A 23,197-nucleotide genomic window follows, 5' to 3' on the forward strand; every position below is an offset into this window, starting at 1 on the left:
TGTGTTAACCACCTGCAGTCTCTGCGCAGGATACGTGACGACAGAGCTGCCTGTACCTACGGCAGAGAGAGTCTGCCCGCTGGGATCCCGGCACCCAGCAGATGGCAGCGTTGTACCATCTCCCTCCGTGGGGAGCTGACTTCAGACAGGAAGCAGGTGCAATACTGGATTGTGTTTAGAGTCATAGATTTATACAGCATGCAACCAGGCCTTTCTACCCAGTTCTACCCAAGTTTCACACCTCAGCTAGTCTCATTTATATATCTTTGGTCCAAATCCTTCTAAATCTTTCCTCTGTTCAGGACCTGTCCTCTGTGTCTTTTCCTGCAAATAAACTAAAAGTAAATCAAACATCTGATCTTAGCAGCGCATTCCTACACTTATAGGGTCAACGGACAGGATGGAACATCTTCATAACCTTGCTGATACAACAGGGTTATCTGGCAGGAGAGGGATTGTATCAGGCGAAATAAAGTTGCAGAAGCCTAGACTTTTCAATGGCTTTACTTGGAAAGTTTTTTTTTGATTTTGCAAAGGTGAGTTAAAATTAAACAAAAAAAATGTAAAATCAGAGAGATGTAACACCATCAGGTCAACAGAAGAACCTTCTCACTCACCAGAATTTCCTTTACCTAGGCATAGCTAGAGTACCTGTGGAGAGTACCTCCGCTGAACACTCCCCAGTGCCAGCACATCCTTTGTAGTTGCTCATAATACTACAAATGTGGTCTGTCCAATGCCTTATAAAGTCCTAGTTGTACAAGGCCTTGGTGATGACCGCACCTAGAATATTGTGTGCAGTTTTGGTCCCCTAATCTGAGTAAAGACATTCTTGCCATAGAGGGAGTACAGAGAAGGTTCACCAGATTGATTCCTGGGATGGCAGGACTTTCATATGAAGAAAGACTGGATCGACTAGGCTTATACTCACTGGAATTTAGAAGATTGAGGGGGGATCTTATTGAAACGTATAAAATTCTAAAGGGATTGGACAGGCTAGATGCAGGAAGATTGTTTCCGATGTTGGGGAAGTCCAGAACGAGGAGTCACAGTTTAAGGATAAAGGGGAAGCCTTTTAGGACCGAGATGAGGAAAAACTTCTTTACACAGAGAGTGGTGAATCTGTGAAATTCTCTGCCACAGGAAACATTTGAGGCCAATTCATTGGCTATATTTAAGAGGAAGTTAGGTGTGGCCCTTGTGGCTAAAGGGATCAGGGGGTATGGAGAGAAAGCAGGTACAGGGTTCTGAGTTGGATGATCAGCCATGATCATACTGAATGGCGGTGCGGGCTCGAAGGGCCGAATGGCCTACTCCTGCACCTATTTTCTGTGTTTCTATTCCACCCACTGAGATACAGCTCAGAACAGGCCCTTCTAGTTCTTCCAGCTGTGCCACACAGCAACCCCCAATTTAACCCCAGCCTAATCACAGGACATTTTACGATGACCAATTAACCTACTAACTGATACTTCTTTGGACTGTGGGGGGAAACCGGTGCTCCTGGAGGAAACCCACACATTCCACAGGGAAGACACACAAATTCCTTACAGATAACGTCGGAACTGAACTCTGACGTCCTGGGCTGTAATTAGATCCAAGATGGCGGCGTGACGCAGCTTGCAGCGGCCACTCCGGAGCTGATTATCTGTTATTTGTGAAACGGGGTGCCGTGCGCAATCATAATCGGATGAAAAACGGACGTGGGAGCACGGAGGAACATCTGGAAATCTCCAGGAAGACCTTCTTCGTTGCTGCTGCTGCCTGGAGGTCCGGGTCTCTGCTGAGAAGAACAGGCCCCCAGTCCTCCGGGTCGCGTTGCCGATGGCCATTGGTGGGACCGTCTTAATACGCTCGGCAGAGGATGGTGCTCAGAGAAGCTGTGCTGGAGGAGATGGACTCGGGAGTCTGCTGCGGTCAGGTTGCTTTCAGTGTGTGTTGCATCTGTGAGGCTGAGTCAGGCGGCACCGTGGAAGTCCATAGGGGGGTACTCCCTTCTGCCGCCGGCGTGAGATGACGAGTCTGTCGGAGACCCTGGGGACTTGTGGAAACTGTGTGGTGGTTTCTTTCGAACTGATAGTCTTTTAACATCTTTGGACTATTTTTACTGTGCCCATGGTCTGTTTTTTTTAATCAATTATGCTATTGTTTGCACTGTTGTAACTATATGTTGTAAATATGTGGTTGTGTGCAGGTCTTGTAGCTTTAGTTTTGTCTGATGGGATTGGAGCTCCTTTCTGGGGAATGCGCTAAGATGGTAGCACGATATTAATACGCAGCAGCCTCTCCAGACTCCGGATTGGGGATTGCCAAACGTTATGTGGATTTTCTGGTGTAGTCTGTTTTGTCATGTGTTTTTCTGATATCATTCTGGAGGAACGTTGTCTCATTTTTTAACTGCATTGCATTTGTGGTTTCTAAATGACAATAATCTGAATCTGTAACAGAGTCACACTAACCAAAATGAATGCTAACATTGCATTTGACTTCCTAACTAACGATTCAGGTCTCCCCTCGACCCCCTCATTCTTCTAAACTCTAACAATTGCAGCCCCAGAGCCATCAAACACTCCTCACATGTTCCTGGGATCATTCTCATGAACTTCCTCAGAACCCTCCCCAATGCCAGCACCCTTTTGTAGCTAAGGGCCTAAAACTGCTCACAACACTCTCAATGCGGTCTGACCAATGCCTTATGAAGAAGCCTCAGCTTCATATCCTTGACAATAAAATTGACTCTGAATTGAGAAGGAGTGGGGTGAATGGTTCTGCAAAGAGCCAGCACTGACCTGACTGGTGAAATGGTCATAATCTAGGTTGCAACAGGCATAACAGAACGAGCTTAAACCCCTCCCAAGGTTTTTGCCGACCATCTCAACCCAGCCACCGGGCTTAGCAAAGTGACTTTACGATGTCCGTGGTTGTGAGAGGGCAGAGATCGATGGAAGTTTTGTCCCCTGCTTCCACCCACCCCGTCGCCCACCCCTTCACCTCTGCCGTTTCCTGGGGAGACTGTTGTTCTTAATGAGGAGAGCTTTGATCTGCTCAGCCAGCGAGTCGTCGTACTTCATGGACCACTGTCGCAGGATGCTGGTGGTGAAGTGGTCGTCAGCGTGACACGGTCGGCTCATCACCATCTTTACCATCTCCTCAGTGGGCCTGGGTGGGGTTAACAAGTTAACAATTCAGGAACAGTCTTCTCCCACCCCCAGCCAGATGATTTCTGAAAAGGCCCTGCCCTTTGTTAATGCTTTCTCTTCCCCAATACTGCAGGACACATGCCATTTGGGAAGTCACGCCAGTCCTCAATGGGGAGGTCAGTAGTGGGAAGAGTGAGCAGCTTTGTTCCTGGACATTTTGTGGCTACAGCTCCCAAAGAGACATTGGATTGTGTAGAGGGAGCGAGGGTTTAAAAGAAGCAAGCAGGGGCACTGGAGACATTTTGCGCAGCACCGTTCCTGAGGAGACGTTGGGTGGGGGGGGAGAATGACCGAGCAGAGCAAAAGCCATGTGGTCAGCTCTCCGGCACTGTTTGGATCTGTGGCTCAGAGTGGGGGGGGGGGGGGGGGGGGTGAGAAGCGACAAGTTGTAGTGATAGGAGATTTGCTGGTTAGGGAAACAGAAATGAGGTTCTGTGGATGAGAACGAGATCCTGGCTGGCCCAGGCTGCAGGGTCAGAGACATCTCTTAAGTGGGAGGAGGAGCAGTCCATGTCGACAGCGGTGAAATGAGGTCCTGCACTGGGAGTTCAGGGATTTAGGTGCCAAGTTAAAGGATGAGACCTCCAGGGTTGTGATCTCAGGTTTTTTACCTGTGCCACGAGCTAGTGAGGCCAGAAATAGGAAGATCATACAGTTTAACACAAGGCTAAGAAGATGGTGTAGAAGGGAGGCCTTCAGATTTTTAGATCATTGGGTTCTCTTTCAGGAAAGGTGGGACCTGTAGAGAAGAGTTGGTTTGCAACTGAACTGAAGGGGGACGACTACCCTAGCTGGAAGCTACATCGGGGGGGGGGGGGGGGTTAATTTAGATTTGCAGGGGTATGGGAACCAGAACGCTAGAAAAGATAGTGGAGTGATGTTGTGGAGACAGATAGAAAACAAAAGGGTGAGCATGGTGGGACTAATATTATGAGCTGCATATATTTCAATGCAAGGTGTACTGTAGGAAAAGCGGATGAGCTTAGGGCGTAGATCAGGACGTGGAATTATAACTTTGTAGCTATTAGGGAGATGTGTTTGCAGGAGGGGCAGGACTGGCAGCTCAATGTCCTAGGGGTGGCATTACCAGTCAGGGAAAATGCCACAACAGAGCCCAGTCAAGATTGACTGGAGATCTCATTTAGTGAGGCATTATGGGTGGAACTGAGAAATATGAAAGGGATGACCAAATTAACAGGATTATAGATCACTAACAGTCTGCAGGATTGAGGAGCAAATTTGTAGAGAGATCGCAGACTGTTGCAAGAAATACAAGGTTGTGATCATAACACACACAAAATACTGGTGAAGCTCAGCAGGTCAAGGTATCATCTATGGAAATGTTGACTTTTTGGGCTGAGACCCTTCTTTAGGACTGGAAAGGAAGGGGGAATACAAAAGGAGGACTACCTAGAAGGTGATTGGTGAAGCCAGGTGGGTGGGAAAGGTAAAGGAGTGGAAAACAAGGAATCTGATAGGAGAGGAGTGAACCATATGTGAAAGGAAAGAATGAGGGGCAAGAGGGGGAAGTGACAGGCAAATGAGAACAGGTAAGAGGCCAGAGTAGGGAATAGAAGAGGGAAGGGGGAGAGAAATTTGTTTTTACCAGAAGGAGAAATCCACATTCATGCCATCAGATTGGAGGCTACCCAGACAGAAGTTAAGAGCCAGTGGTATTAGAGGAAAGAAACTAGCATAAATTAAGCAGTGGCTGATTGGCAGGAGGCAAAGACTGGGAATAAAGGGAACCTTTTCTGCCTGGCTGTCAGTGACCAGTGGTGTTCCACTGGGGTCGGTGTTGGGACAGATTCTTTTTACGTTATATGTCAATGACTTGAATGATGGAATTGATGGCTTTGTTGCAAAGTCTGCAGACATATGAAGATACGTGGATGATTAAGTAGTTTTGAGGAAGTAGAGGGGCTACAGAAGGAGAATGGGCAAAGAAGTGGCAGATGGAATACAGCGTTAGGAACTGTATGGTCATGTACTTTGGTAGAAGAAATAAAATGGTAGTGTGGCGACCCACTTTCTGCGCAGGCGAACCAGCTCACAAATAGCCAGCGCGCGGGGGGAGACTTTGGTAATGCACCCCTGACGTCATTTCTGCCCAGAGAGGGAGGGAGCTAGGGATTTAAATGCCAGTGCTGCGAAGTTTGAATAAACTAGTCTCGAAACGACTTACCGAGCTGCGTGTCGTTATTTCAGTGCTGTGTGTAGCACATCGCTACATTGGTGACCCCGATGGTCCAAACGGGATTTGGACCAAAGATGACCAACTCTTCATCTGTTCACGCAGTTTCGCTAAAACTGCCGACTTTCTGGACGCTGCCACCACGCGTGTGGTTTAGCCAAGCAGAAGCCCAGTTCCAGATTCGGCAGATAGCTTCTGATTCCACGCGTTACTATCACGTGGTGAGCGCCCTTGACCAGGAGATGGCTGCCCAGGTTATGGAGTTCATACAGTCGCCCCCGGAAGAAGGCAAATATGAAGCATTCAAAGCACTGCTCATTGAGACCTTTGGCCTCTCACGGCGTGAGCGGGGTGCCCGCCTGCTTCACCTGGACGGTTTGGGAGACAGGCTGCCATCAGCATTGATGAACGAGATGCTGTCCCTGGCTGGCCGACGCAGATTTCAGCGACCCCCGGAAGGTGGCCCATTCTCCTGCGTCTTGCTGTAATTATGTGAAGAACAAAAGGATGACAGGAGTGAAGGTAGGACCGATTAGAGATAAAAGTGGGAAGATGTGCCTGGAGGCTGTGGAAGTGAGCGAGGTCCTCAATGAATACTTCTCTTCGGTATTCACCAATGAGAAGGAACTTGATGACGGTGAGATTACCAGGCCACTCGCCCAACATCAGACCAGACCAGGCCCGGCAGGGGGGCACACACAACACAGAGACAGGAGTGAGGAGGCCAGTGAACAGTGGTGTTTCTACCACCAGCGGTGGGGCACAAAAGCCCGCCGTTGTCGCCTGCCCTGCAAGGGCCAGGGCCAGCTGCCGCTAATGACTATGGTGGCTGGCCACCAGGACAGCCTCTTGTACGTTTGGGACAAACAGTCGGGACGCCGCTTCTTGGTCGACACCGGAGCGGAGATCAGCGTCTTGCCCCCGACGGGGTACGACACCCACAACAGGAAGCCAGGACCCACCCTGAGGGCCGCAAACAGCAGCACGATACAGACCTACGGCACCCGCACAGTGCAGCTGCAGTTTGGCACCAGCCAGTTCACGTGGGATTTCACACTGGCCGTGGTGGCCCAACCACTCCTTGGGGGCGGACTTCTTGCAAGCTCACAGCCTGCTGGTCGACTTGCAAGGGAAAAGACTGGTACTTGCCGAGACTTTCCAAACGGTCTCCCTGGGTGAAGCCAAGTTGCCGGCTTCACACCTGGACTCCATCACGCTGTCGGACAACGAATTCACCAGAATCCTGGCGGACTTTCCATCAATACTGGCACCGCAGTTCACGGCAGCCATGCCCAGACACGGGGTACAGCACCACATTCCGACCCAGGGACCACCCCTCCATGCCCACGCACGAAGGCTCCCCCCAGAAAAGCTCTGCCTGGCGAAGGAGGAGTACAAGAGGATGGAGGAATTGGGGATCGTACGGAGGTCCGACAGCCCATGGGCCTCCCCCCTGCACATGGTGCCCAAAGCAGCTGGGGGTTGGAGACCATGCGGCGACTACCGCAGACTGAACGAGGCTACCACTCCAGACCGCTACCCTGTGCCACACATACAGGACTTTGCAGCAAACCTGCACGGGGCAAGAATCTTTTCCAAAGTAGACCTCGTCCGGGGATAAAATCAAATCCTGGTGCACCCTGAAGACATCCCCAAAACAGCACTCATCACCCCGTTCGGCCTGTTCCGAGTTCCTCCGAATGCTGTTCGGCCTGAAGAATGCCGCACAAATGTTCCAGCGGCTAATGGACGCGGTGGAACGTGACCTGGACTTTGCATTCATCTATTTGGACGACATCCTTATAGCCAGCAGTTGTCGTCAGGAGCATCTGTCCCACCTCCACCAGCTCTACTCCCACCTGAGTGATTTCGGCCTCACGATCAACCCGGCCAAATGCCAGTTCGGTCTGAATACCATCGACTTCCTGGGCCACAGGATTACCAAAGACGGGACAACACCTCTGCCCGCCAAGGTAGACGCGATCCGCCACTCTGCCCGGCCCAACATGGTCAAAGGCCTGCAGGAGTTCGTTGGTATGGTGAACTTCTACCACCGTTTCCTCCCCTTAGCAGCCCGTTTCATGCGCCCTTTGTACACCCTGATGTCGGGTAAAGGCAAGGACATTACTTGGGACGAGGAGGCCGCGGCCGCTTTCGTTAAAGCCAAGGAAGCCTTGGCAGATGCCGTGATGCTGGTGCACCCCAGAACAGACGTTCCGTCCGCCCTCACAGTGGACGCATCCGACACAGCTGTCGGTGGGGTGCTGGAGCAGCTCATCGAGGGGCGCTGGCAACCCCTGGCGTTCTTCAGCAAGCACCTACGACCACCCGAACTCAAGTACAGTGCTTTCGACCGGGAGCTGTTGGCACTGTATCTGGCAATCCGGCATTTCAGGTACTGCTTATAAGGCAGGCCGTTCACCGCGTTCACGGACCACAAACCGTTGACCTTCGTGTTCACGAAGGTGTCCGATCCCTGGTTGGCTCGCCAGCAGCGACATCTGTCCTATATCTCCGAGTACACGACGGACACCCAGCATGTCTCGGGAAAAGACAACGTCGTGGCGGATGCACTCTCCAGACCAGCTGTCCAGGCCCTGTCCCTGGGGGTAGACTATGCAGCACTGGCGGAGGCGCAGCAGGCAGACGACCAGATGCCCAGTTACAGGACCGCAGTCTCGAGTTTGCAGCTGCAGGACTTTCTCGTAGGCCCAGGTGAGAGGACCCTCCTGTGCGATGTGGCTACCGGCCAACCTCGCCCCATCGTCCCGGCAGCCTGGAGGCGGCGAGTTTTCGACTCCATACATGGTTTGGCGCACCCATCTATCAGGACAACCGTCCGGCTGGTCTCCAGCAAGTTCGCGTGACACGGACTTCGCAAGCAGGTCAGTGAATGGGCCAGAACGTGGGCGCAGTGCCAAACAGCCAAGGTGCAGCGGCACACTAAAGCCCCGCCGCAGCAGTTCGAACCCACCCACCGGAGGTTCGACCACATTCATGTGGATATCGTGGGCCCCCTACCAATGTCCCGAGGAGCGCGGTACCTCCTAAATATGGTAGACCAGTTCACGAGGTGGCCAGAGGCAGTCCCGCTCACCGACACATCTGCCGATTCCTGCGCCCGAGCACTGATCACAACCTGGGTAGCACGCTTCGGGGTACTGGCCCACATTACCTCCGACAGAGGCGCCCAGTTCACCTCCAGCCTGTGGTCGGCTGTGGCCAGCCTGTTGGGAACGCAGCTGCACCACACAACTGCCTACCACCCACAGTCGAACGGACTAGTGGAACGCTTCCACCGTCACTTGAAGTCGGCTCTCATGGCCCGCCTGAGAGGACCTAACTGAGTGGACAAGTTTCCCTGGTTCCTGCTTGGAATTCCTACAGCGCCCAAAGAGGATCTGCACGCCTCGTCGGCCGAGTTGGTGTACGGCGCGCCCCTGGCCGTCCCGGGAGAGTTCATACCAGCCCCAAGGGGGCAAGAGGAAGAACCCGCAGCAGTCCTGGACAGGCTACGCGAAAGGCTCGGCAACCTGGCCCCCGTACCAACTTCACAGCACGGACGGACCCCGACCCATGTACCCAAAAACCTGCAGAACTGTAAGTTTGTGTTTGTACGAAGGGGCGGACACCGGGCACCGCTACAGCGGCCATACGAGGGGCCGTTCAAGGTGATCAACAACAACGGGTCCACGTATGTTCTGGACATTGGGAGGGAAAGAGGAGGTTTTCACGGTGGACCGACTCAAACCAGCCCATGTGGATTTGGCACAGCCGGTCGAGGTTCAGGCACCGCGGCGCAGAGGCAGACCTCCCAAACAGAGGCTGATCCAGACTGTGGACATTGGGGGGTGTATCGCCGGTTCGGGGGGGGGGTTATGTGGCGACCCACTTTCTGCGCAGGCGAACCGGCTCACAAATAGCCAGCGCACGGGGGGAGACTTTGGTAATGCACTCCTGATGTCATTTCCGCCCGGAGAGGGCGGGCGCTAGGGATTTAAATGCCAGCGCCGCGAAGTTTGAATAAACTAGTCTCAAAATGACTAGTCTCGAAGTGTGTCGTTATTTCAGTGCTGTGTGTAGCACATCGCTACAGTAGACTATTTTCTAAATAGAGAGAAAATTCAAAAATCTGAGGAGCAGAGAGGTCTGGGAGGACTCCCTAAAGGTTAATTTGCAGGCTGAGTCAATGGTGTGGAAGGCAAATGCAATGTTAGCATTCATTTTACAAGGACTAGAATATAAAATCAAGGATACATGTTGAGGCTTTATAAGGCACTGGTGAGACCTCACTTAAGGAGTATTGTGAGCAGTTGTAGGCCTCTTATCTTGAAAGGAATGTGCTGACATTTAGAGAATGTTCAAAGGAGATTCATGAAAATGATTCCAGGACTGAACGGCTTAACATATGAGGAGCATTTGATGGGCCTGTACTCACTGGAAATCAGAAGAATGAGGGTGACCTAATTAAAACCTATTGATACCAATATTAAAACCAATAGTAACGGGGATATCGAGGAGCAGATAGGGAAACAGATCCTGGAAAGGTGTAATAATAACAGAGTTGTTGTGATGGGAGATTTTAATTTCCCAAATATCGATTGGCATCTCCCTAAAGCAAAGGGTTTAGTTGGTCCCTCCCCCCACCCCACAATTCTTCAAAACTCCAGCGAGTGCACACCCAGAGCCATTAAGCACTCTTCTGATATTAATCCTTTCATTCCTGGGACCATTCTCGTAATCTTCTTCTGGACCCTCTCCAATGCCAGCGCATCCGTTCTGAGATGAGGGACACGAACTTGCTCACAATACTCCCAGTGCGATCTGACCAATGCTTCAGCATTATATCCTTGCTTTTATATTCTTGTATCCTCGAGCAGAGTGGGAGAGAGAGGGCAAAGGAAGGGAGGGGTCTCCTATGGAGTGTGGACAGCAGAAAAGGGGTTGAGCAGCCAGCCTTCTGAATACACTTGTTGCCCAAGCAGTAAAAATCAAGGTTAACAGCACTGCTCTCTGCAAACCTCTGCTTTATGGTGCCTGTGAACCATAATGTAAACAAGTGCTTCTACCTGCTTTAAGTTGCACAGAACAGCAACCAAACCAGCCCCTTGAGAATCACATTGCCACTTCTCCCGCTCCCCGCCCACTCCCCGCTAATGGAGTGGCTGCACAGAAGTGGCTCTCAGATCATCCCACTCGCTCCCACACAGCAGGGGCTGTGGGCACTGGCCAGGGTCACTTCAACCCCACGTTACCTGCCCCACGGCGCATTGATGATGGGCAGGGGTACGAAGAGATGACTGAAGTGAGAAGGGGGAAGGGTCCCTCCATGAGTGGACTAGTGATGGTGGAGGTGTGGTGGTCACCGTGCACTGGGGCCAGGGTCTTCTCACCATCGACAACAGGAGTGAGTGGAATCGGACACTGGGCTCACCTCTCCTTCCTGAGTTGCAGCAGCAAACACGACAGGGCCTCGGGGTGCTCTGTAAGTGAAAGGGTACACCATTACCCAGCGGGAGGGAAGGGGAGAGGAGGAAGCACCCTGAGGGAAAGGGCAGGGGGAAGAGCATGCCCTGAGGGAAGGAGGGAGGGAAGGAGTGTGGAAGGGGGAAGGAGAGAGGGAGGGGGAAGTGCACCCTGAGGGAAGGAGGGAGAGAGTGAGGAAACATGCTGAGGGAAGGAGGGAAGGGGGAGCTCTGAGGGAAAGAGGTGGAGGAGGAGGACACAAGGAGAGGGGTACAGGGATCCTGCTCTGCATGATAGGCTGACCCCCCCCCCCCCCCGCCTCACTCACCTTTGTACTTGACGTGCTGAAGGATGGGCACAATGAGCTCCAGGGGAATGTTGTGGGCGAGGAAGAGCTGCCAGGTACAGTATTGCTCAAATGTCTCCCAGTCGAGACTCTGTACTGCAGGGCAAGGTGAGAAAGACCAGTGAACCTTCAACAGTGAGAGAGCAACGTCTTTTCTCCCTCACCCAGCCCGTCCCCTTGCCGAGAAATAGGAGACGCAGATGCCAGAAACCCGAAATAAAATCAGACTACCAGAATTGCTCAGCACACCACTGGATCAGTAACATTAATTGTTTCTCTCTCCATGGATGCCCCCCACCTTGAAGAGGAATTAAAACATTTTCTATTTTAAATAAAGCTGCCATCTGGCCCAGCAAACCCATGCTAGCTAACTCAATGCAACAGAAATTTTGTTGTTTCTCTTCCCTATACTCCTTTGAAGGACTTAACCAGATCTTCTTTGAACACCAAGAGAGAGTTTGCCTCCTCTCCTCCAGCATTTCGTAACCATCAAACCACTTTGACCCATTACAGGGCATAGGTGATGCTATGCCTGCATATGGTTTTCATGCTCTTATTTAAGGAGGAAACTGTACAAGACGTGTCGACGCAGAGCAATGTGTGGTTAAGTGCCTTGCTCAAGGACACAAACACGCTACCTCAGCTGAGGCTCGAACGAATAACTTTCAGATCACTAGACCTGATGCTGGCGATACATGTTTGGAATGCGGGAGGAAACCCACACGGTCACAGGGAGAATGCGTAAACTCCTTCCCAACAGCGTTGGAACTGAACCCAGGCCACTAACGGTGTCATAGCGCTTCAATGCCCTGCTGCCCCTCTCAAGCATGTTGCAAGGACTTGAGAGACTGAGCAAGATAGGACTTTATTGATTGGTGTGTAGGAGACTGATTGGTGCGCTGGGACCAAATGAGATGTACCCCAGGTTACTATGGGAGGCGAGGGAGGAGATTGCTGAGTCTCTGGTGATGATCTTTGCATCATCAATGAGGACGGGAGAGGTCCTGGAGGATTGGAGGGTTGCAAATGTTGTTCCCTTATTCAAGAAAGGGAGTAGAGATAGCCCAGGAAATTATAGACCAGTGAGTCTTACTTCAGTGGTTGGTAAGTTGATGGAGAAGACCTTGAGAGGCAGGATTTATGAACATTTGGAGAGGCATAATATGATCAGGAATAGTTAGCATGGCTTTGTCAAAGGCAAGTTGTGCCTTATGGGCCTGATTGAATTTTTTGAGGATGTGACTAAACACATTGATGAAGGTAGAGCAGTAGATGTAGTGTACATGGATTTTAGCAAGGCATTTGATAAGGTACCCCATGCAAGGCTTATTGAGAAAGCAAGGAGGCATGGGACCCAAGGGGATATTGCTTGGTGGATCCAGAACTGGCTTGCCCACAGAAAGCAAAGAGTGGTTATAGACGGGTCATGTTCTGCATGGAGGTCAGTAACCAGTTGTGTGCCTCAGGGATCTGTTCTGGGGCCCTTACTTTTCGTCATTTTTACAAATGACCTGGATGAGGAAGTGGAGGGATGGGTTAATAAATTTGCTGATGACACAAAGGTTGGGGGTGTTGTGGATCGTGTGGAGGGCTGTCAGAGGTTACAGCGGGACATTGATAGGATGAAAAAATGGGCTGAGAAGTGGCAGATGGCGTTCAACCCAGGTAAGTGTGAAGTGGTTCATTTTGGTAGGTCAAATATGATGCAGAATATAGTATTAATGGTAAGACTCTTGGCAGTGTGGAAGATCAGAGGGATCTTGGGGTCCAAGTCCATAGGACACTCAAAGCTGCTGCGCAGGTTGACTCTGTGGTTAAGAATGCATACAGTGCATGGGCCTTCATCAATCGTAGGATTGAGTTTAGGAGCCAAGAGGTAATGTTGCAGCTGTATAGGACTTGGGAGTACTGTGCTTAATTCTGGTCACCTCACTACAGGAGGACATGGAAACCATAGGAAGGGTGCAGAGGAGATTTACAAGGATGTTGCCTGGATTGGGGAGCATGCCTTATGAGAATAGGTTGAGTGAACTCAGTCTTTTTTACTTGGAGTGACGGAGGATGAGAAGTGACCTGATAGAGGTGTATAAGATGATGAAGCATTGATTGTGTGGATAGTCAGAGGCTTTTTCCAAGGGCTGAAATGGCTAGCACGAGAAGGGATAGTTTTAAGGTGCTTGGAACTAGGTACAGTGGAAATGTCAGAGGTAAGTTGTTTTTTTTTTTTACGCAGTGTGTGGTGACTGCGTGGAATGGGCTGCTGGCGATGGTGGTGGAGGCAGATATGATAGGGTCTTTTAAGAGACTCCTGGACAGGCACATGGAGCTTAGAAAAATAAAGGGCTATGGTAACCCTAGGTAATTTCTAAGGTAAGGACATGTTCGGCACAGCTTTGTGGGCCGAAGGGCCCGTATTGTGCTGTAGGTTTTCTATGTTTTTATTATGATCTTGGCCCATAGATAACTCAAGTGCTCATCCTAAACACTGCCAGTGATTCCGCCTGCACCACTTTCTCTGGCAGTGGCTCCCAGGTTCTCATTGCTGTCTGTGTGAAGAAGGTGCCCCCTCTGATCCCCAAAATGATGGACTCTTTCTTTTGTTTTTCCTTTGTGTTTACCTGGTTCCTGGCCCTCCTGCTAAATGGAACAGTATCTCTCCAATGTCTCAACCTTTCGGTATGTTAGTACCTCTCTCCTCAACATGCTCTCTCCCAATACAGGACTCTTCCAACTTTCACTAAGAATTACCAACGTAATCAATGTTCCCACCCATTCCAGATATTCATTTTTCTCCCCCCACTCAGCTTGGCAGAAGATACAGAAGCCTGAAAGAACGTAGCACCAGGCTCAAGAGCAGCTTCTATTCCACTGTCGTCAGACTGTTGAACAGACAAGATGGACTCTTGACCTCACAATCTATCTCATGGCCTTTCACCTAATTGTCTACCTTAAGTGCACTTTCTCTGACTGTAACACGATGTTCAATTATCTAGAGATACAGTAACAGGCCTCCACTGCCCAGTAGTAACCAAATAATCTGTACTCCTTTGGAGAAACCAAAGCACCCTGAGGAAACCCACATGGTCAGTGGCAGAATGAATCCAGATCACTGGATAATGTGTTATGCTAACCGCTACATGACCATGCTGTTCCAAAGTTTCCCAAACAGTAAGTTCTGTTATTATTTCCCCTTGCATTGAGGTGATTAAATGATCTGTATGGATGGCATGGAAAACAGTTTTATCACTGTACCTCGGTACATGAGGTGATAATAAACCAATTATCAATAATTCTCCAGATAAATCTCCCAAATCACATACCGTGTCTCAGGTGCAATGAACAAGATACTCTAGTTATGGCTAAACCTGCGCCTCAGATTCACTGGGGCCTCAGTGCAATGCCAAGCATCTCAAACCTTTATTTCTATGTTGTGCATTTAATAAGGGAACACGTTGTGAATTGCAAACAAGAGGATGCAATTTAATTTGAGTGCGTCCATCACCCACGCACAGCTGGTGCTCAGCCGCTGTGTGATGTTCCCTGATTAAACTGCTACCTGCCACTCGCTCCCAGACCTTCATTATTCAAGGCGTGCCATGCCTCGAACACCCTGAGACACCCCTAATGATTTATAATTCAGAGATACAGCACAGTAAATGGGCCCCATCGGCCCAACGAGACTGAGCTGCCCAATTAACTCACATCTTTAGAATTATAGGGAAAGGTTAAAAGGATAGAACTTTAATCCCTGGAGCATTAAATAGGGGGAGATTTGATAAGGTCATACAAAATTTTGAGGGGTATTGATAGAGTAAATGCAAGCAGGCTTTTCCACTGAGATCGGGTGAGACTCGAGAAAGGGGTCATGAAAGGCGAAATGTTCAAAGGAAACATGAGGCTGAACTTCTACAGTCAGAGGGTGGTGTGAGTGTGGAGCGAGCTGCCAGTACAAGAAGTGGATGCGGGTTTGATTTCAATATTTAAGAGAAGGTTGGATAGATGCATTTGAGAGGTATGGATGGCTGTGGTCCACACATGGGTTGATGGGACTGGGCAGAATAATAGTTCAGCATGGAATGGATGGGCCAAAGGGACCTGTTTCTGTGCTCTAGTGCTCTTTGACTACCTAAGAAATGCATGCACTGCCCATGGCAACAATGTCGAGGACAGCCAGGATCAGAATTCACTGCTAGAGATCGGGCGGGGCAGCAGGAACCTTCATCTCCCGTGGCCACCACCCCATTCAGGAGTTGCTGCTCTAACTGTGTATCATCTGGGTGGAGGGTGGCCAGTAGGGGTAAAGTATGGTGCAATGGAGGAGAGAAGGGGCAGGGATTCGGGTGGGCCATGTGTGAGAGGACAGCATGGGGAAGGGAAGGTATGGAGAGTATAACAAGGGCATTTAGAGCGAAGGACAATCACAGTTGGGCCAGGGGGGATGGGGAGCTGAAAAATGGTTTGGAATGGGAGAGAGAAACAAAAGTCAGGATTCAGCAGGGTTCTGTGACTGGGATGGGTTGAGAGTCAGAGTTTAGTAGGGCTGAGAAAGCGGGATGGAGTGGAGCAGGATGTTAGAATAGAAGCAGGACAGGGGGAGGAAATCGATGGAACTGGGAGAGTCATCATCACAGCAGGAAACTGACAGTATCCTGGGGAGACAAGTACTTGATGATGGCTGGTGGGTGAGGATAGAACAACAAGAATGTCATCACTCAGACCACAGCCCATCTCGCTAACCAGCCAAAATGCCTGGCTAATGAGTTCCAAACCACAAAGCACAGGGTGAAGCTAAACTGTTGCCTGTTAACCTCCCGGGGCCTTTCAATCCCAGGAAGAACGCAGGGAAATTAAACGAGGCACATTCTCGAGAGCACTGATATTTACAGCAGCAGTGTCAGGTATTAATTACTGTATTTTTCACCTTCTTCAGCTGAGCTTTAGTAATTTTATTTTCTGGTGATTTCTCTCACGGCACACGCATTTCTCTCTCTCACAAGTCCGTCTGGTTAATGTCAGAATTAACATTTCCCTCAACGAGTGTGCCGACTCCTTGTATTGATTTCTTACGGAATTATTTCATTTCGCCCTGAACCTTCGGTTTCTTGACCTCACCCCAGGCATTTTGCTCCCCGACATTAACCCTACCACGATTAAATTGGTCAGAAAGAGATGGAGAAAGGTCAGCTGGCTGGCCATATTAATTACTTCTTCACACGGAGAGCGACTACCACTCTTCTCTGACAATTCTAATGAAACACCAGACAGTCTGTCGCACTGCAGCTAAGCTTGCTTCAATTAAATCTGTTTACAATTCCTCCGATGCAGACAAGTGACAGCCAGACACATTCACATATCTGTTGAGGAGCTTAATAAAAAGCTCTCCCACAGAATCTACTTCAAGGCAAGGGTGGCAGATATTAATAATCCTATCCAGAGAATTTCATCACCAGCCTTAGCGCTTTGGATCACTCACATTCATTCCATCACGATAGAGGTGATGGCCATTCAGCCCATCAAGTCTATGCCAGTTGCCATTATAGTCACAGTTCCATAGATACAGGGCTCTTCGACCCAACCAGTCCGTGCTGACCACGGTCCCACTCAGCTAGCCCCAAATTCCTGCATTCGGCCCATATCCCTCATGTCCCACCCCTCCATGTACCATCCAAGTGCATCTTAAATCAGACTGTCGTATCTGCTTCAATCACTCACTCTGCAGCTCATTCGATATACTCACCACCCTCAATGTGGAAAAGTTGTCCCTCAGGTCTCTTCTCAATCGCTCCCCTCTCATGTCACGTTGGACTCTCCTGACCTAGGGGGAACACTGCTACCATCTTTCTTATTTGGCCAAACTCTCCCAATAACTCAGCATCCTCATAAAACTCTCCTGCATTCTTTCCAGTTTAACTGCATCTTTAAACTCTCCACTGAACTCCAAGAGCAACCTCACCAACAACTGCAACATTATGTCCCACTCCTACACTCAGTTCTCAGACTGATGAAGGCCAGTGTGTTCAATGCCTTTCTCAACACCCTGTCTACTGTGATGCAGCTTTCAATGAAATGTGTGCGTGTACACTGTTCCATAACACTTCTCAGTGTCCTACGCTGGTTTGACTTTCCAAAGTGTATCATCTCACACTTAAGTGAAATGAAATCCATTTGCCATTCCTTGGCCCACCTCTCAAACTGATCAAGATCCTTCTACAATACCTTCTTCACTATCAACTACACCTCCTAATTTTTGTGTCATCCGTACCCTTGGTTCCCTTCAATATTTCCATTTTTCTAAGTCCACATGCCAACCAACCCCACCCTGATCCCAGGTGTGACATATAGGCGTCTGACGTTTCTGGGTCTGTACGCGATGAAGTTCAGAAAGGTGGCACAGTAGGGTAGCAGTTAACATTAATAGCGGTACCACTGCCACCGAACCAGGTTTGTCCTCAATTCCCTGATCTTTCCAAAACAGAATCCACTTCCTCTTGATGATCTAGCCCTCTGCAACTCCACCCACTGGGGCAGAGAATTCCAGAGACTCACCTCATACATTGCACTCTTCAGTACCTTTTACATTTTATTCTGCAATATTGTTGTTTTACCTTGTTCTAACTCAAATTGCAATTTTAAATTACTTCCCCTAAGCCTGGAACTATGTTTCCTCATTTCAGGACTCTAGTGGAAGCAGCTCAACATCTAACCCTGTCCTGTCCCAAGGATCTTGGTTGGCAACTGCTCTGCACAGGAAGCAGCCCTCCCTCCATGGGCTCCATCAACATTTCTCACTGCTTCATTAAAGCAAGCAGCGTAATCAAAGACCCCATGCCTTTCTTCCCTCTCCCATCGGGCATAAGAAAGTGCACACTACCAGGCTTTTCATAATAAGATGCACTCTTGGCCTCAGAATCTACCTTATGATCTTGCAATTTATCGTTAACCTGCACTGCACTATTCAATAAGTACATATAATGTCAGAGAAATGTATACAATATACATCCTGAAATTCTTTTTCTTCACAAACATCCAGGAAAACAGAGGAGTGCCCAAAGAATGAACGACAGTTAAACATTAGAACCCCAAAGAAACCCCCCCACACACACAAGCAGCAAGGCAACGACCACACCCTCCACTGAGCATCCAAGCGTGCAGCAAAGCACAGACTTGCAGAACCCCAAAGACTACTTGCTCACTTGGTAATTTGGCATACCACAGGCACTCTCTCTCCCTAACAAGGGAGAAAGAGGTGTCTCCGTTTCACAGCGAGAGGGGAGACATAACAAACAACTCTCTGATTTATGATGTTAAGAGTCTGTTACTTCGCTTTTTCTGAGCTCTGCACCCAGAGAACCGGCCACAGGGCTCAGAGCTCTGGACACACAGCAGCTAACCCGCTGCTCCCGATGTTAAGTGTTCTCCTGCGACGCCTCAGTCAGGGGCACTGGCCGTGAGTCAGCCTGTCTCCAGAGCCATGGAAATCCAGCACCCTGAAGGCACGTTAGTCTTCCAGGCCGTGTCCTCAGTAGCTTTTACACTTTACTCTGCACTGTTATTGTTTTACTTTGTTCTGCCTCAATGCACTGGGCAATGATTTGATCTGACTGAGCAGTATGCAAGACAAGCTTTTCACTGGGTCTTGGTGCATGTGACAATAATAAACCAATACCAGATTCCCTTCCCTCTTCCATACTCCAAAGAATATACATGACTGTGCAGAAGCACATATATAGAGTCAGGGTGCCCAAGACTTTTGCACAGTACTGTAGTAATTTTATGTATTACACTGTACTGCTGCCGCAAAAAGAAAAACAAATTTCATGATATATGTGAGTGATGATAAACCTGATTCTGATATGGGTCTCTACTGTGGACTGAGAGTGGGAAGGGGGCAGGGAGAGGGGAATCATGGTTGGGAAAAGGAGAAGGGTGAGGGGAGGGAGCAGGAAGCACCAGAAAAACATTCTGTAATGATCAATAAACCAATTCTTTGGAATCAAATGATCTTGCCTGGTGTCTCAGGGCTGGGTGGGTCTGTACCCACCTCTGGCATTCTTCCTCTACCATCTGTCCCACACCCTTCCTGAAGCACTCATCCTGCCACTTCCAACATTCTTTGCTCCCACCAGATGTATAAACTCACTCTCGGCTTGTCATTGCCCAATATAGCACTTTGCAAAACTCTTATGCTATCTCTCTATCTAGTACAGTACTGTCAATCTGATTTCTTTAGCTGCAGCAGTTGGGCAACCTGTTGTCTCAGTATCAGCTCAGTGGATCTCTCCAGGACTGCCTCTGATGTTGACACATCCTTACCTAAATAAGGAGACCAGCACTGAGTTCATCCTCCATGTGTATCTTCAACAGTACCCTGAACAATGGTAACAATTCTCCCATTTCTCATCTCCAGCCCAGTTATAATAAAGGACAATGTGCCATTTACCTCACTCATCGTATACTGCAGCTACCTGCTAGACTTGGCAACTGGTACACCTGAACACCCTGATCTCCCTGTGTGGTTCATTGTCACTCCAGGGGAACCTTTAACAGAGATACTAATGTAATCTTGGTTCCTTAAGGTTGTCACAGCCGGGGAGTGGGTGGGGTTGAGCTCCTACTGCCTATTAAATACTCCCAATGGCATGCGTCTCAAATAGCCTCTGACAACCAAGTTCAGCCTTCACGTGTGGCTTAGCTTCCAAGCACAACAAAACAGTTTCTACAAAGACAGGTTACGGGCACCTTAAAACCAGTTGTTCCGGGCAGATGGGGCTCATCAACCGAGGTTGGTAGCATTATCTAGGAGAAGGAAAACTCTGATCTCAAACCTTCGCTGCCTTGCAACTATGCCCACTCACGGGGAAGGCTTCAGAAATACACTGAGAAGAAAAATCTGGAGCTGGAGTCCCTAAGGCATCCCTACATTGAGTTCAACGCTGACTGGCAAAGCCCACGATGCTGCTGGTGCCACACTGTATCGATGTCTGCCATTCCTTTGGATCCATCAGCTGTGTGGAGTGGGAGAACATGCTGCACGGGCAACAGCTTGCTCTCCATATTGTACTACCTTGGCAGGCATATCGACTTCAATGCAGACAGCTAGGATGCAGCATCCACTGTCGACCCAACCGACAGGAGGGCTAACAGATATAATCTTAACTGACCTGCCTTTTGTTGTTACTTTCTCTTTCCCAGTACTGCACACAGTGATGTCAGCTCAAAGAAGGTACACCAGCGATTCTACACCATTAGGAGTTGGAGGAGATCAGTACGTCACCAAATTTCTACAGACGTATGGAGGGGAGCACTCTGATTGGTCGCATCGCCACCTGGCATGCACAGGATCGGAGGGACACAGACTCAGCCAGCTCCATCACGGGCACAACCCTCCCCACCTTGGGGGTAACCTCAGAGAGAGGATGTCTCAAGGTGGTGACATCCATCACTCAGGATACTCACCATCCAGGGCATTACAACCACTGGGGAGGACATACAGGATTCAGGAACAGTTTCTTCCCCCGCCATCAGATGTGTGGACTGTCATGAATGTATGAAAACTACCTCGTATTTCTTTGTATGCACTGTTTTTGTACTTTATATCACTTTGTCTTTGCACTGTACTGCTGCAGCAAAGCAATACACTTCATGTCATCTAAGACTGTGGTAATAAATCCGATTCTGACATTAACCCAAGAAACAACAAGCAGGCTTCACACCCACTTCAGCAGGAGGAGGTAATTTCCTGAGAGGACAAGACATTGTAATAAATGCCGCAAAGCCTTTCATTTCTGAGTGGCTGTGTGGGTGCGTGACCGGAATTGTGGGCCTGAATTTAAAGGCTGAGGAGCAAGGATTGCAGGTTCAGTCTCTGCCACACTTTTAGAACACAAAAAAAAAAATCTGGCCCTCACAACTTATTAATACCCTCCGTCACATTCATACAACTTGTCATAGAGTAATCTAGCATGAGAACAAGCCCATCAAAATTAACTTCAATATCAATATCATTATCAATATTAATTAATATCAATATCATTATCAATATTAATCGATATTAATACACAGCAGCCTCTCCAACTCTGGATTGGGGATTGCCAAACGTTATGTGGATTTTCTAGTGTAGTCTGTTTTGTCATGTGCTTTTGTGATATCATTCTGGAGGAACGTTGTCTCATTTTTTAACTGCATTGCATTTGTGGTTTCTAAACGACAATAAACTGAATCTGAATCAGCTAAGTTGTCCATGCCAAGACTGGCACTGAAGTGGTTTATTACTGTCACATTATGAGATACACTGCAAGTTTGTCTTGCATTCTGTTCATACAGATCAGATCAGTATACAGTGCACTGATAGAACAAGGTAAAACAATAAAGAATTAAGTGTAAAAGCTACGAAAAGAGTGAAGTTCAGGTAAAGGAGAAAGTGCAAAATCATAATGAGGTAGATTGTAAAGCTAAGAGTCCACTGTATTGTACAAGAAGTCCGTTCCAGAGCCCGATAACATTAGCATTGAAGCTATCCTTTGATGCTCAGCTAGGCCAATCCCATTTCCCCACATTTTGCCCCTATCAATCTAACCTTTTCCTTCCCATGTACCTGCACACAGAGAAGTAGAGCAGTGATACAGGCCCTCCAGCCCAACTAGTCCATGCCGACCATGGTACCCACTCAGCTAGCCCCAATTTCCTGCATTTGGCCCACATCCTTCCAAGCCCCACCCCTCCAAATGCTTCTTACATGATACTACTGTACCTGTCCTCAAAGATTTCTTCTGACAGCTTGTTCCATACACTCACCATCCTCCGTGGGGGGGACGGGACGGGGGGAGAGAAATTGCCCCTCAGAATCTTTTTAAATCCCTTCCCACTCACCTCAAATCCATGTTATGAAATCTAGTTTCATAAATCATAAATTTCTAGAAATCTAGTCTCACCCCAAATCTAGTTATGAACTCCCTTGCTCTGGAGAAAAGACTGTTACTATCCATCTTATCTCAGCTTCTCAGAATTTTCAGTATTTCTATGAGGTCACCACTCATTCTATATTCCAAGGAATAAAGACCTTGCTGAGCCCTATAACTCAGGTCCGGGTAACATCCTCAATTTTTTTCTGTACTCTTTCTGGTTTAACCACACCTTTGCACCACAGGGTCCCCAAAACAGTATGAAGTATTCACAAGTGTGGCCTCACCAGCAACTTATACACTGCAATATAATGTCCCAACTCCTACACTCATTGAACTGACTGATTAAGGCTAGTGCAGAAAACACCTTTTTCAAAAGTCTGTGACACCACCTTCAATGAGCTATGCACCTGTACTCTTAACTCCCCCGTTCCATTACATGCCCTATTGCCTTGTCATTCATAGTTTAAGTCATGTACTGGTTGGACTTTCCAAAATGCATCAGCTCATACGTATTTATATTGAAATCCATTTGCCACTCCTCTGCCCACTTCCCGAACTGGCCAAAATCAGTCTGATCCATGATAATCTTCTTCACTACCACTTCCTAATTTTGTGTCTCCCACAAACTTACTGACAAAGTCTTGTGCTCAAAACTGTACTCCGTGTGCGGCCTCACCAACGACTTGTACAACTTCAACGTAATGCCACCACTCCTTCTAGGTTGCTAGTAATATACCTCCTCATTCTATATAATCGCCACCCTCTGTGTCAAGTTGCCCCTGTAGTCCCATTCAAATCTTTCCCCTCTCACCTTAAACCTATGCCAAAATAATAGAGTAACTCAGTGGGTCAAGCAGCATTTTTTAAAATGAATATACAATCAATGTTTCGGCTGAGACCCTTCATCAGGACTGTGACCAAAATGTCATCTGTTTATTCCTTTCCATGGATGCTGCCTGACCTGAGTTCCTCCAGCATTTTGTGTCTGTTTTTCTGGATTTCCAGCATCTGCAGAATCTTGTGTTTAAAGCTATGCCCTCTAGTTTTTCATTCCCCTCTTTTTCTAGAGTGCTTTTGACGTAAAAGG

The 23,197-nt window shown here is 48.7% G+C and overlaps 1 protein-coding gene across 3 annotated transcripts in view; it reads right to left on the minus strand.

Annotated features, from left to right (window-relative positions):
* Positions 1–23,197, minus strand: part of ints3 (integrator complex subunit 3) — a 153,531-nt gene that overhangs the window by 6,294 nt on the left and 124,040 nt on the right. For 2 of the 3 annotated variants that reach the window (XM_073061227.1, XM_073061226.1), the window contains 3 exons: positions 11,189–11,302; positions 10,829–10,877; positions 2,992–3,159 (listed from right to left, as the gene is read on the minus strand). In XM_073061227.1, the coding sequence (XP_072917328.1) occupies positions 2,992–3,159; positions 10,829–10,877; positions 11,189–11,302 (331 nt within the window). The remainder of the gene's footprint in view (positions 1–2,991; positions 3,160–10,828; positions 10,878–11,188; positions 11,303–23,197) is intronic. The other variant, XM_073061228.1, reaches the window with a different exon arrangement.

Source organism: Hemitrygon akajei, chromosome 11, assembly GCF_048418815.1.
Source record: "Hemitrygon akajei chromosome 11, sHemAka1.3, whole genome shotgun sequence".
Classification (NCBI taxonomy): domain Eukaryota; kingdom Metazoa; phylum Chordata; class Chondrichthyes; order Myliobatiformes; family Dasyatidae; genus Hemitrygon; species Hemitrygon akajei.